Source organism: Erinaceus europaeus, chromosome 3 (genome assembly GCF_950295315.1).
Source record: "Erinaceus europaeus chromosome 3, mEriEur2.1, whole genome shotgun sequence".
NCBI lineage: Eukaryota > Metazoa > Chordata > Mammalia > Eulipotyphla > Erinaceidae > Erinaceus > Erinaceus europaeus.
Window position 1 is genome coordinate 15343567 of NC_080164.1, and position 14698 is coordinate 15358264.

The following is a 14698-nucleotide window of genomic DNA, read 5'->3' on the forward strand; positions in this document are numbered from 1 at the left end:
TTACAGCCGGTTCTTGCGCTTTGCACCATGTGCACTACCGCCTGACTCCCTAGACTGAGGTTCTTAGGAAGAATTAGAAGAGTGAGTGATTACAGAGAACCCAAGGTAAAAGTCATAACACGTGCGACAGACACCTGTATGCCACTTGAGATTTATATGTCCCCATGCCAGGAAGCGCCCTCCTGTGTCTGCACACCAACTCCAGAACTGTGAACCTGGTGCCTTAGTGCAGTGCGATGGAGCAGAGCAGACTCTGGAGTCCAACCGCGTGGTTCACAGCTCCAAGCTGTGTGATCTTGGGCATGTCACTACACTTCTCAGTTTTTCATCCCTAAAGTGGGGACAATCCTACCTACTTCACAAGGTTACTCTGAGGGTCGCCGCGGTGCCTGAGGGACAGCAGGTATCAATGCCTTCTTCCCTCCTCCCTCATCATTGGTCCCTGTCTTCTTAGAAAGGGAGACTTGTCTCTGGGGCATGTCTGCTGCTCGGGGGAAGGACACAGAGCCAGGGCACACTGAGGTGGCAGAAGCAATGACAGGCTGAGAAGAACAGGGATGGGGGGGAGGGGTCTGGGGCCAACATTTCAGTAAGAACCCTGACAGAGGCCCTGCCCTGTGCTGTGTGATCTGCTCAGACACTTCCGGGTGGGACTCAGACACGGGTGATGTGGTGAGGGAGGAAGACCCCCTCGTGCCACACATGAGCAGAAACAGGCACCGGGCCAAACCTGTGAGTGCCCATTATCCTGAAGAGACGGAAGCAGTTTCCCCAGGATCAGCATCAGCCAGGAAGGGCAGTCACTCTGCCTGTGGCCCTCCTGCAGGAGTTAGAAACAGGCTTCTGCCTTTTTTTTTTTTTTGCCTTCAGGTTTACTGCTGGGGCTTGGTGCTGGCACTGTGAATCCACTGCTCCTGGAGGCCATTTTGTCCCCACTTTTGTTGTCCTTGTTGCTCTTGTTGTTGTGATTGATGTCACTGTTGTTGGATAGGACAGAAAGAAATAGAGGAGGGGAAGATGGAGAAGGGGGAGAGAAAGACACCTGCTTCACCGCCTATAAAGTGACTCCTCTGCAGGTGGGGAGCCGGGGACTTGAACCGGGATCCTCACGCTGGCCCTTGCGCTTTGTGCCACCTGTGCTTAACCCGCTGCGCTACTGCCCAGCTCCCAAGGCTTCTGCCTTTTTGCGTCAAATATCTTGTTTTCCAAAACAAGATTTCTTGACTTGCCACTAAGCTGTGGCCCTACACACCTTCACGAGTACAGGCCTGATGGCACCATGCCCCAAGCTCCAGCGCCAGGTCAGGCTCAGGTTGCCCCCTTCCCCACCTCTGGTGACCACCATCTTTTCACGCCCTTGTTACTGTAGGGCTCCTGCACTCTACATTCTCCAGGTACTGACTCTTCCTCTTTCACCAACTCCTCTCCGCTGTCCCCACTTCAGTCTGCCACCCTAACCCCCCAGATCCTGTTGGAGGCACTCCATCTTTCTCTATCGGCCCTTCCTCCGGGCTCAACACCACTACCTACCCACCACTCAGTTTCCACACCTCCAAGGCGAGCCCTTTCGCCCGAGCTTTCACCTACGCTCCCACTGTGGTCTGCATCCTCCCGGCTGAGGCTCCTGAAGGAAGCTCCCAATGGGCTGCGTAACGGGAAGCACTGGCTTATCCCCTCCTGACTCCAGCTCCTGAACCTCCAGGGCAGAGGGGCGCCCGCCACTGCCTGCGTCGGCCAGCAGGGGGAGCTCACCTCCGCGGCTTTCCTCGTGCTTTGTCCGCAGGGACACAGCCTGGCAGGGGCCTCCCCAGCCAGCGTCCCGCTTTGTCAGTTGCCCCTTGACGGCACCGGTCTTCTAGGCAATCTCTCTGCCGGCACACCCACAACGTCTAGCTGCTGTTTTAAATCTCTGGCTTAAAAGCTCTTTTGTATTTTCCTCCTGCCAGACCTCTGAAGTTCAGGCGTTCATTTCTCTGACGGGTCCTCCAGGACTTCAGAACTGGGTGGTGGCCCAGGTGCCAGCAGCTACTGTTTCTGCACTGTCCTTTCCTACCCCCACCTGGACTCGAACATCTCTTTGCGTTTAGTCTCTCAAGGCCTGGCTGGAAGACTATCTTTCATGTAGTTTTTTCTGTCTCGTCCATCAGCATCCAGGCCTCCGCCCGGCTAAGCAGAATGACATCCTCACTGTGCCCCGACAGTGTGTCCAGTTTTCTGGCTAGTGGCGCATCTGGCTGCCCTCCCTTCTAGACTATACGCAGAGTGACAGCCAGCACCTGTCCAGAGACTTGTGTGTAAAGAGATCTCTCTTTTAAGGCGCATGAGTCCAGGTCTGGGCTCAGCAGCTGGCTACCTAGATATCCTGGAGTGCTTAATTATCTCAAGCCTGAGTTTCAACAAGACCTCTGTAAAATGCTCCAAGCAGATATCTTCAGTAGTCCCTACAGCGTTATTATTCTTATCTCCCAAATAGCTCGTTGATGTTAGTCCTAGCAGAACTGCTTTATTCAAAGTTAATTCAACAGGATGGTGGGAACTGGGCTAAAGTAGAGAGGCAACATTTCTAGCCTATGAGTTAGAGAATGCTGTTGCCAGGCCTCAGGCAGTTTCAGTAAACTCTCCAGCTCCTGCTAAGGAGCCCCAGCACTCAGCTCTGCTTGACACGACCTCTGAGGCGGCTCTCTCACACTAGCTGGACTGTCTGTTTGCAACAGGCCCTCTGGGTAAACCCGTCGGAAGGCCTGGTGACAGTGGAAGCTTGTTGATGGAGGACAAGCACGGAGGCTTTGATGGAGAGAGAGGTCTTGTGACCAGCTGTGGGGGGCTCCCCAGGGGTGTGCTGAGCTAAGGTGCTCGGGGCTGAGCAGAAGATGAGGGTGAGCTCTGTCAAAAGGACAGAAGATGTTCGGCAGAGCGTGCTTGAGAGCAGAGGACTGCGGAAGGGGAGCTTTCCAAGCGCGTCTAGTAATTATACTTCTATTTTTGTGAGCTGTTGAAAAGAACTACTGTGATTTCAGACTGCATCAACAAGAATCTAGTGGCTTATGAGGGGAGGTGCCGGAACACTCTGTCTTTCACAAGTCAAGGCAGTCTTTGCAATGCCGTGTCCACGGCTCTGAGCAGCTAAGCAGAGATAACCTACTCGGGATGTCGAGAGGATCACGCAGGTTTAAATGGCTGGTGGGAATGAACAGTGTCTTAGCTGGAAAGCAGATTAGGCAGTGTCAGAGAGACTCTTAGAGAAGCGCAGGAGTAGCCTATGTGGCTTCATAAAGACCAGAGGGGCCGGCAAAGCAGCTCACTTGAAGAGCTGTTCTGCCGTGTACACGACCCAGCTTAAGAGTCTGGCCCCACTGCATTCAAGGAAGCTTCGGTGCTGCGTTCTCTTTCATTGTCCCTGCCTCTCTATCTCTATCAAAACCCAAACCCAAACCAAACAAAGGCCAGGGGGGCTGGTGGGTCGCTCACCCATTTTAATGTGGAGGAGGACCTGGGTCTGTGTCACGGGCCACCACAAGGGAGCACTGTGCAAAGGGGAAGCGTCATGAGTGCTGAGTAGTGCTGTGGGTGCTGTGCTGAGTAGTGCTGTGGGTGCTGTGCTACCCCTCCCTCTATGTCTCTCACCCTCTTTGGGGCGTGTGCGTGTGCGTGTGCGTGTGCGTGTGTGTCCCATTGGGAGCAGTGGACATAAAGCCCAGAGAAGCCTAGAGGCAAAAAGTTAAATAAAATTAGTATCAGTGATATGGGGTAAAAAGTTAAATAAAGGCAATCTTCATAAGGGAAAAGTTATCAATCTAGATTTTTTAAAATAAATATTATTTTAAATAAAGAATTAACTTGTAAAGCAGCTTGAGCCCATCATTAGAAATAATCAAGGGCAGGAGGAAGCACAGTGGTCATGCAGAAGGTTTCTTGCCTGAGGCTCTGAAGTCACAGGTGTAATCCTCCACACCACTATAAGACAGCAGAGCTGCGCAGTGCCCTGGCAAAAAAGAAAGGAACCATTTCCGGTATAGTGGATGTCAGGAGATTTTCATGCCTGAGGCTCTGAGGCCCCAGATTCAATCCTTAGCACCAACATAGGCCAGAGCTAAGCGGTGCTCTGATAGGTATGTAGAAAGACAGACAGGAAAAAAAGAGGAAAGAAGGGTCATCCTCCAACTCCTAAAGTCTGTGATGTTCAAAATTTATTATATTGATTTTCTTGGAGTCTAACCATCTCACATGACTCTTACCCATCAATGCTCACTTTAATCGTTACTTCATGGCCCAGGAGGGAGCGCAGTGGCAGAATTCTGTTTTTTTCTTTTTAAAAAAATTTTATTTATAAAAAGGAAATACTGGGGAGTTGGGAGGTAGCGCAGGTGGCACAAAGCGCAAGGACTGGCGTTAGGATCCTGGCTCGAGCCCCCGGCTCCCCATCTGCAGGGGAGTCGCTTCACAGGCGGTGAAGCAGGTCTGTAGGTGTCTATCTTTCTCTCCCCCTCTGTCTTCCCCTCCTTTCTCCATTTCTCTCTGTAATAACTACAACAATAAAACAATAAGGGCAACATAAGGGAATAAAAATTGAAAAAAAAAAAAAAGGAAACACTGACAGAAACCATAGGATACAAGAGGTACAACTCCCACCACCAGAACTCCCCTGATAGCTTTCCTATTCTTCATCCCTCTGGGAGCATGGACCCAAGGTCATTATGGATGCAAAAGGTGGAAGGTCTGGCTTCTGGAATTGCTTCCCTGCTGAACATGGGCGTTGGCAGATCCATGCATACTCCCAGCCTGCCTCTCTTTCCCTAGTAGGGAAGGGCTCTGGGGAAGCGGAGCTCCAGGACACATTGGTGGGTTGTCTGCCCAGGGAGAATTCTGTTCTTCTTCTTTTTTTTTTTAATGGATTCTGTTTTTTAATATTTATTTATTCCCTTTTGTTGTTTTATTGTTGTAGTTATTGTCATTGTTGGATAGGACAGAGAGAAATGGAGAGAGGAGGGGAAGACAGAGGGGGGAGAGAAAGACAGACACCTGCAGACCTGCTTTACCGCTTGTGAAGTGACTCCCCTGCAGTTGGGAAGCCGGGGGCTTGAACTGGGATCCTTATGCTGGTCCTAGTGCTTTGTGCCACGTGCCCTTAACCCGCTGCGCTACTGCCCAACTCCCTAGAGTTTTGTTCTTAACAAGGATGAGAACCTGAGTTCTATTTGAAAAATCATATAATACTCCCTGGTTCTCTCTGTGTCACTCATGAAATAAATAAAATAAAACTTTAACTGATAATACTGATCATGGGGTTTCCCACAAAATATTTAAAAATTTTTTTTCTGTATGTAACTTTTATTAGTGATTTACTACTGATTCACAAAGTTGTAAGATAACAGGGGGATAATTCCACACTGTTTCCACTACCAGAGCTCTGTGCCCCCTCATTCATTTCATTGGAAACTGCAGTAATCTATCTATCTATCTATCTATCTATCTATCTATCTATCTATCTATCTATCTATCTGCCTGTCTGTCTATCTATCTGCCTGTCTGTCTATCTATCTGCCTATCTATCTATCTATCTATCTATCTATCTAATCTTTACGAAATTTCTCTATGGTCTTGTCTTAGCTTTTTAAGTCACACTGAACACCTATTACTACTGCTGAATCTTTCCTTTTTTCCTCCTCTCTCTCAAGGGTCCTGAGGGAATTGGGGTTCAGAGCCCTCTGGTCACCTGACATTTCTCTCCCCCCCCCCCCCGGGAGCATAGGCCATAGTTCCTCACACACAGATCTCTTTCTCCCCCCAGGAGCATAGGCCATAGTTCCTCACACACAGATCTCTTTCTCCCCCCAGGAGCATAGGCCATAGCTCCTCACACACAGATCTCTTACCTCGTAGAAGAATGGGTGTCCAGCCATATCAAAGATGTTGACTTTGATTTCTCTGTCTCTGACCTGGACCCTGAAATGGTCAAAGGGAAAGAATCCCAGAAGATCAAGGTCTCTCATAAGTGTATGCACACAAAATTAATAACAATTAAAAAAGGCTTTCTTCCCCCCCCCCCCCCAGAGTTATTACTGGGGCTCGGTGCCTGCACTACAAATCCACTGCTCCTGGAGGCCATTTTTTCCCATTTTGTTATTGTTGCCATTGATGATGTTGTTGTTGTTGGATAGGACAGTTGAGAGAGGAGGGAAGACAAGAGGGGGAGAGAAAGACAGACACCTGCAAGCCTCCTTCACCACTTCTGAAGTGACTCCTCCTGCAAGTGGGGAGCCAGGGGCTCGAACCAGGATCCTTACCCTGGTCCTTGTGCTTGGCACCATGTGCGCTTAATCCACTGCGCTACCAACCCCCCCCCCCCGAAAAGGCTTTCTTAGTGCTTCTTTGTTATTTATAATCTTGAAAACAGGAGCCACTTGGCAAGAGTGAAATGGAAAGGAAACAAAATGCTTTCTTTCATCACTAAGACATCTTGCTTGCTCAAGCTGGTTATGCTTGGTTACTACACAGTGCAGTAACAAAAATATTTACTATTAACAACTTCTGTTTAATTTTCTTGTGACCTTCAGGAACAAGTCAATTTGTTTTCAGAAATCTGAAAACAGAGAAAAGAGCAAGAAAGTAAATAAAAACCATTTGTGTGAGAATTAACTTCTGTTAATGTCACAGTATGTCTCTTTCTTCCTTCCTTCCTTCCTTTTTTTTTTTTTTTTTACCAGAGCACTAATCAGTTTTGACTTATGGTGGTGGGGGGAATTGAACCTGGGACCTTGCAGCCTCAGGCATGAGAGTCTTTTTGCATAACCATTGTGCTATCTACCTCTTTTAACCAGAGCTCTGCTCAGCTCTGGTGTACGGTGGAGCTGGTGAACTTGGGGCCTCAGTGTTCCAGGCATGAAGGCCTTTTGCATCACCATTATGCTATCTTTTTGGCCTACTTTTCATTTTGTTATGGAAGAAAAGATCACCATTAGGATATAAATAATGAAATTATTTAAAACTAGAGGGAAATACAAAGATAAGAGTTTAAAAGTTATCCAAAGTCCTGCCATCTGGGAAAAGAAAAAAGCCTCCATTCATATAGATGAACACCACTGCAAACTTGCACAGATAAGGCTGATAAAACACCTTTTCTTTTCTTTCACGGGAGGGTTAATGAAATTGTCTACACGTGTGTATGATCTCCCAGACCGGTAACAGGTGTCTGCCAAGTATCACCTCCATCAAGGACCCCAAACCCTTTCTCTTAGGCCCCCCTATCATTCCCGAGTCCCTTGCTTTGGTCCAGTACCCAGACCCAGTCCAAGATGCACCTGTGCTCTCCCTTTCTGACTGTCTCCTGAGTTCCACCTACATGGGAGGTCACCCAGGAGTCACCCCCTCTTCCTGACTCATCCCGCCCTGCACTTGTCCTCAGGTTCCAGTGAAGGTGAGGCAGACTAGGGTCTTACAGGTTTTGTCCTAATGTCTAGGTCTTTGATAGCTGGCCTGGGCTCATCATCACTGGTCACACTGCTGTTCACTCTGCCCTTCCTTTTCCTATATATTTCTTCTCTTGTCGCTGTTGTGTTCCTAGTTCTATTCTACCAGATTGCCTCATTTAGAGTTGGAGTGCCTTTGTTTCTTTTCCCGTAGGACAACTTTCAGTAATTCTTGTAAGGCAGGCTTCGTGGTGGTGAATTCCCTCAGTTTCTGTATGTTTAGGAAGCTTTCAATTTCAATGTTTTTTTTTTTTTTAAGAATTTATTTATTCATGGGAAAGAGAGACAGAGATGGGAGTCGGGCGGTAGTGTAGCAGGTTAAGCGCACGTAGTGTGAAGAGAAAGGACCAGCGTAAGGACCCCAGTTCGAACCCTTGGCTCCCCACCTGCAGGGAAGTCGCTTCACAGGCAGTAAAGCTGGTGTCTGTCTTTCTCTCCCCTCTGTCTTCCCCTCCTCTCTCCATTTCTCTCTGTCCTATCTAACAATGATGACATCAATAACAACAACAATAACAACTACAACAACAATAAAAAAACAAAGGCAACAAAAGGGAAAATAAATAAATATAGAAAAAAAGAGACAGAGGCAGAGAAAAAGAACCAGACATCACTCTGATGCATGTGCTGCCAGGGGCTAAACTCAGGACCTCATGGTTGAGAACCCAATGCTTTATCCACTGTGCCACCTCCCGGACCACAGGAAGCTTTTAATTTCTCCTTCACACCTGAAGGGTAATTTGGAAGAACAGAGTATTTGTTGCTGGTATTTCTTATCCCTAACTACTTGGAATATGTCATTCCACTCCTTTCTTGCCTCTTGGGTTTGTGATGAGAAATCTGATGAAAGCCTGATGGTTCTACCTCTTAGGTCAGGCCCTTCCTTTACTGCAGCCCGTCCTTGCTTTTGGACAGTGTTATGGTGAGGGCTATTGGAGATGTAGGAGCTTTGGATTTTGTTCAGCTTTGTTGATGCCTACATTTTGAACACTGCTCAGGTGTGGAAATTTTTCTGCTATAATTTCTTTGGATATGTTCTCTGCTGCCTTCTCCTTCTCTTTGATCTCTTGTATCCCAATAACACTCAAATTTATTTTTCTTCTCATAGAGGCTTCTATTTCACAGAGAATTGCTTCACTTTTCATAAACCTCTTTAGCAACTTTGCACTCAAAGTATGTTGTTTTTTCTTCTTCTAGCCCTGATAGTCTCTCCTCAAGCTGGTTTATTCTACTTACTAGGCCTCTCACATAAGCCTCAACTCCATCCAAAGCTTCCTCCATATCCTGTAGCTCTGTTTGGGGGAGTGTGTATGTGTGTGTGTGTGCATGCATGCACGCTTGTGTGTACATGTTTTGTCATTCTTTGGTAAAATGATTTCTGAGATTCTGCATTTGTGTCTGTATGTTATGGTTGGAGTCTTGAATTGCCTTCATGATAAGCTTTCTGAATTCAAATGCAAACATTTCATCCAAATCTTTGTGAGTCTGGATAGTTGAGGTCTTGTTCACGTTTTGGTAAAGTGTAGCTTCTGTTGTTCAGCCAGTAGGTGGTGCTGTGGCCATACTGTTTATATGTTGTGGGGGTGAGGGGGGTCAACCTCAGTCAGGTTCAGACAGAACAAGTTCCCACTGTGGTGGAGATGACAGTGCCACTGCTGGGAGCCCAAGGACCTCGGCCAGATTCAGGCTGCACTCTGGCTTCTCTGCCCTCCCAACGGTCTGGATGGACTGCACCATCACCCACCATCCCAAAGCTGAGCCTGTGTTCCTAAAATAGCAACACCTGCTGCCAACCGGCTGTGACTCCACACTCAGGCTACCTCTGTCTCAAAATTGTCTCCCCTCTGCCCCCACCCTTTCCCATGTGCCTGCCTGCACCCACCTGTTGCTCACTGAGTTTCTTCAAATATTGTAGGCCGATGTGAAATTCTGAGTGGTTTTAAATTGCTTTATCTGGTTTTTCCCTGTGATCTTTCAGTTGCTGTTACTCCATGGCCATGACCCCTAGAAGTCCCCCACAAAATATTTCTTTTTATAAAAGTGAGATTATGCTATTTAAAATAAAAAAGCATAAAAGTGACTTTTATTGAGTTAAAAAGAAACTGAATGAAGAAGAACTAATGAGTTTCTCTCTCTCTCTCTCTCTCTTTCTACCACCAGGGTTATCACTGGGGCTTGGTACCCGCACTTCTTCTTCTTCTAGCGTTTGCCCTTCTTCCGTAGCCAGTCAACAGGTCAGGCTGAAAGCTTTCAGGAGCTGCTTGTTGCTGGCTTTGAAAGTGACTGGGATCCCTGTGGATTCAGTCGGCTAGGAAGGACCGTCAGTTTCCCCAATGAATGGGGACTCACGGGATGCACCACGAGAAGGTCGATCCAATGCATCCCGGTACCCGCACTAAGAATCTATCACTCAGAATGGCTATTTTTTCCTTTCTGTTTTTTTTTAATTGTATAGGTCAGAGAGAAATTGAGAGGGGAGGGGGAGACAGGGAGAAAGAGAGATGGGAGTCACGCGGTAGCGCAGCAGGTTAAGCTCACATGGCGCAAATCGAAAGGACCAGCTTAAGGATGTTGGTTCGAGCCCCTGGCTCCCCACCTGCAGAGGAGTCCCTTCACAGGCAGTGAAGCAGGTCTGCAGGTGTCTGTCTCTCTCCCCCTCTGTCTTCCCCTCCTCTCTCCATTTCTCTCTGTCCTATCCAACAACAATGACATCAATAACAATAATAACTACAACAATAAAAAACAAGGGCAACAATAGGGAATAAATAAATATTTTAAAAAATTAACAAAAAAGAAAGAGAGACACCTGCAGACCTGCTTCACAGCTTGTGAAGTAGCCACCCTGCAGGTGGGGAGACAGGGCTTGAACCCTGGGTCCTTGAACATGGTGACATGTGTGCTAATCCCAGTGCACTACCACCTGGCCCCTTCTAATGAGTTTTTAAATATTTCCTCCTTATGAGAAAAATTATTTCCTAAAAAATAAATTCCATTAAGGTGAAGGATCAGAAATGATTAAAGCAACTTACAGAGTTGAGTGAGTGTTTGTAGAGACAGAGAAGGCGTAGAGGCAGTGAGAGAGACACAGAGAGAGACAGAGAGAGAGACACCATAGCACCAAAGCTTCCGTCAGTGTAGTGGGGGCCAGGCTTGAACCTGGGTCGTGCAAAGCAGCGCACTATCCAAGCGAGCTATTCTGCCAGCCTGGTCAGTGTGGTTTTTCCTAACACGTTTCAGCTTCAGGAAGCACTGGTATAAATCCTCTGTGTACGAAGACAAATGCCCTGGTGTTCCTATACTAGCCAATCACTCCTCATTATTCCTGTGTCCACATTCTGAACCCCCAATTCCTACTGTCCTTCTATGTTACTGGAATACTTAACACAGGCTAAATACCAATCGCTTCATGACTTCTTCATTCCTGAATTCTCCAGCGTATTTCATCACTTCTCAAGTGCACGTGGCACAGATTCTACTGTTTTGTTTCATTTTAACATCTGTGAAACCACCATCTACTTTATAAAAGAGTGAAGAGAGAAAAACAAAAAAATTACAAAGGCATCTCAGCCATCTGGAGGTGGACTGTCAATCTGTATTAGGACACTGTCTCTTTTAAAATTTTTTTAAATTTTATTATTTTTTAAATTATCTTTATTTATTGGATACAGACAGCCAGAAATCAAGTGGGAGGGGAGTGATAGAGAGGGAGAGAGACAGGGAGACACCGGCAGCCCTGCTTCACCACTTGTAAAGCTTTCCCCCTGCAGGTGGGGACCGGGGGCTCCAACCCAGGTCCTTACGCTTTGTGACACATGCGCTCAACCAGGTCGCCGCCACCCGCCCTGAGGACACTGTCTCTAAAGAAGAGCAGCGGGAGTCGGGCTGTAGCGCAGCGGGTTAAGCGCAGGTGGCGCAAAGCACAAGGACTGGCATAAGGATCCCGGTTCGAACCCCGGCTCCCCACCTGCAGGGGAGTCGCTTCACAGGCGGTGAAGCAGGTCTGCAGGTGTCTATCTTTCTCTCCTCCTCTCTGTCTTCCCCATCTCTCTCCATTTCTCTCTGTCCTATCCAACAACGATGACAACAACAATAATAACTACAACAATAAAACAACAAGGGCAACAAAAGGGAATAAATAAATAAAATAAAATATTAAAAAAAAATTAAAGAAGAGCAGCAGCTGGGGGGGGGGTGTAAATTGAAGTCCCCTGAGGCGGAAAGGAGGTGGAGTGTCCACACACTGGAACCCAGGAGCCACCCGCAGCCGCAGCCCCGGGAACAGCGGCAGTTTAGCACCTCAAGGTCGGGCCCAGAGGACCATCTGCATCGTGATTCTGGGGGCAGCGGTGGGGCTACGGCAAACGCAGGTTTCTGCGGATGACTGCAGGTACCAGTAATATAATAAGAACAGTGATTGGAACTACGGGTTCAGAGGGAAAGGGCTGTTATAAACTTGGACAAGGGAGCGCTAAATAAGTGAGCAGCTGGTCCAGGGACACTGCTGACCTCACATTCCACAGGACTCACAACCACTACTGCCATCGCTCAACGTGCGGGCTTCTGTGCCTGCCTCAGACCCAGTGAACGGAATCTCAGCGCACATTCATGGGCTCTACAGATAAGCCCCCCCCCTTCGCCCGTCACCTCCAGGATGACTTTTTTAGATAAGAGACAGAGACAGACAGACAGAGGGAAAGAGACCATAGCATCAAAGCTTCCACCCAGGGCCGGGCTCTAACATGAGTCTTGCACGTTGGCAAAGCAGGTGCTCTGACCAGTCACCGGACTGTACAGCCTTCTACCTCTGTGTGCTCAGGCTCAGGGACTTCAAGGCTCGTCTCCCCACCAGCACCTCCAGATAAACTGTGACCCCAGGGTTCATTCACTCCCCCCCCTCCCCCGTACAGTAGAGCCAGCCCAGCGGGAACGCGGACAGTGAGTGTGAGGCCTCTGATCAGCGTGAGACCGGGGAGTCGCCTCTGCTCCTCGCCCTCGGCTTCCTTCCCGTAAACATCGTGCCTTCTCCACTACACCAAGAAAAAAAGGCCTTTTTGCCCAAAATAGTTTGTATTTGTTTTCTTAACTTTACAATCCCCTTTAAAGGCAAGGCCTGGGCTTCACACTGAATTTTAAGCCTTGGCCTATACTGAAAACAGGAAGAATGAAATGGGAAGTTATATTGGTGACGCAAAAAAAATATATATATATATTTCAGATAATTTCATGGTTAAGCAGAATGGTTTCATGCCTGAGATTTACAAGCCCCAGGTTCAAGTCCTGACACCACCATAAGCCAGAGCTGAGCAATGCTCTGGGAGGGTGGAGGAATGCCCCTTTTTCTCCCATCCGTGGCTGAAGTGGGTTCTATTGTCTTATTTTTGCTCCCACTCCACTGGTCACAGCTCACAGATTGGGGAAAAGGCCCCTGTCCCCAACTCGACCATCACAACCTTCCCTGAGGTTTCATTTGTTTATTTGTTTGTAATATTTGATCTCATCACCAGGGTTAACCCTGGGGCTTGGTGCCTGCACAGTGACCTTCCCACTCTCAATGACCTATTTAAATGTACCTACCTGACACAACAACAAACAAACGCGTCTCAGATATGCACAAATACTGTTCCCAGCACGTGGAGATGACTGATACTAAAAGCCCCTCTTCCTGGAGTTTATGATCTAGTAGATTATAGACATCAAACATCTGTACACACTAATAATCATGCAATACAGTTTAGGAAAAGGACCATAAATTACAGAAAGACACTTAAGATGTGTGAGTGTTGTAATCAGAAAGAATGCCAACGGATAAAGGCCATTGGGTCACATGACGAGAGGGGAGGACACTTCAGATGGACAGTGAATAAAGGGGCAGGGCAGGGCCACCGAAGGACCAGTGGTGGACAGAGAGCAAAGTGTGCAGAGGGACGGAGGGAGAGGGAAGGAGGGGCAGGCTAGGCTCAGAAACTCCACCAGGCGGGCGTGAGGGGTCTACCCTGTAGGTGGGGAGCCAGGGACTCGAACCAGGATCCTTGCGCTGGTCCTTGCGCTTTGCACCATATGTGCTTAACCCGCTGAGCTGCCACCGCCCCCGCCCCTGTAAAGAGAGTATTTCTAAGCACTCTGATGACACAGAGACATGTTTTCTGGAGAGTCCTGGAGGCCAGCGGACTTGAATTGGCCTTATTACTGAGCTAAGGGCGTGGTGCAGTGAGTTAAGCACTGGACTCTCAAGCATGGTGTTCAGAGTTCAATCCCCGGCATCCTATGTGCCAGAGTGATGCTCTAGTTCTCTATCTCTTTTCCTGTCTCTCTGTCTCTCTCTCATAAATGAATAAACAGATCTTTAAAAGAAAAGAAAAAGTCTTATTCCTAAACTTTCCAATTCATCTTCAGAATCTCTACTTCCAGATAGATGACTCAAGAAGGGATCTGGACTTCTGAGTAAAGTACAAGCTCAAAGAAAGAACATACTCACTTGGTCACGCCGTAGTCAATCCCAATCGTTGCAAGATATTTAGACACGAATCTTTTCTCACAGTACCGCTTTATAATACAGCTCTAAAAAGGTAAGAACATATCCGCTGAGTAAAGACACTTCCGGAATATATATAAAATAAACACATTTCTCCAGTGTGGTTTCTTCATTCCTGACTGTGAGAGAAAGCATTTTCAAGTGTCCTGTGAAATACCCGAAACCCATTTTGAAGTGAAGATTTTTAGAGAAAACTTATTATTATTATTTTATTTTTTATTTTATTTTTTCCTCCTCCAGGGTTATTGCTGGGCTCGGTGCCTGCACCATGAATCCACCGCTCCTGGAGGCCATTTTTCCCCCCTTTTGTTGCCCTTGTTGTAGCTTTGTTGTGGTTATTATTATTGCCCTTGTTGACGCAATTCGTTGTTGGATAGGACAGAGAGAAATGGAGAGAGGAGGGGAAGACAGAGGAGGGGAGAGAAAGATAATACACCTGCAGACCTGCTTCACCGCCTGTGAAGCGACTCCCCTGCAGGTGGGGAGCCGGCGGCTCGAACCGGGATCCTTACACCAGTCCCTGCGCCTTGCGCCACATGCGCTTAACCCACTGCGCCACCGCCCGACCCCCGAGAAAACTTATTTTTATATTCTTCCCTTGATACCAGCTGTGGGTGTGTTTTCAGCTTAGTTCCCAATCCTTGTGCTCTTTTGTTTGAAGATCTCCTGAACCTGAGAGGGTCCCATAGCTCCCTGCAGTGCT

General features: G+C 47.7%; 1 protein-coding gene across 4 annotated transcripts in view; it reads right to left on the minus strand.

Annotated features, from left to right (window-relative positions):
* The window catches only part of DNAJC27 (DnaJ heat shock protein family (Hsp40) member C27), a 60348-nt gene that overhangs the window by 35392 nt on the left and 10258 nt on the right, over positions 1–14698 (minus strand). For 3 of the 4 annotated variants that reach the window (XM_060186666.1, XM_060186665.1, XM_060186664.1), the window contains exons 2-4: positions 13939–14021; positions 5874–5943; positions 3917–3982 (exon numbers count right to left, since the gene is read on the minus strand). In XM_060186666.1, the coding sequence (XP_060042649.1) occupies positions 3917–3982; positions 5874–5943; positions 13939–14021 (219 nt within the window). The remainder of the gene's footprint in view (positions 1–3916; positions 3983–5873; positions 5944–13938; positions 14022–14698) is intronic. The other variant, XM_007516752.3, reaches the window with a different exon arrangement.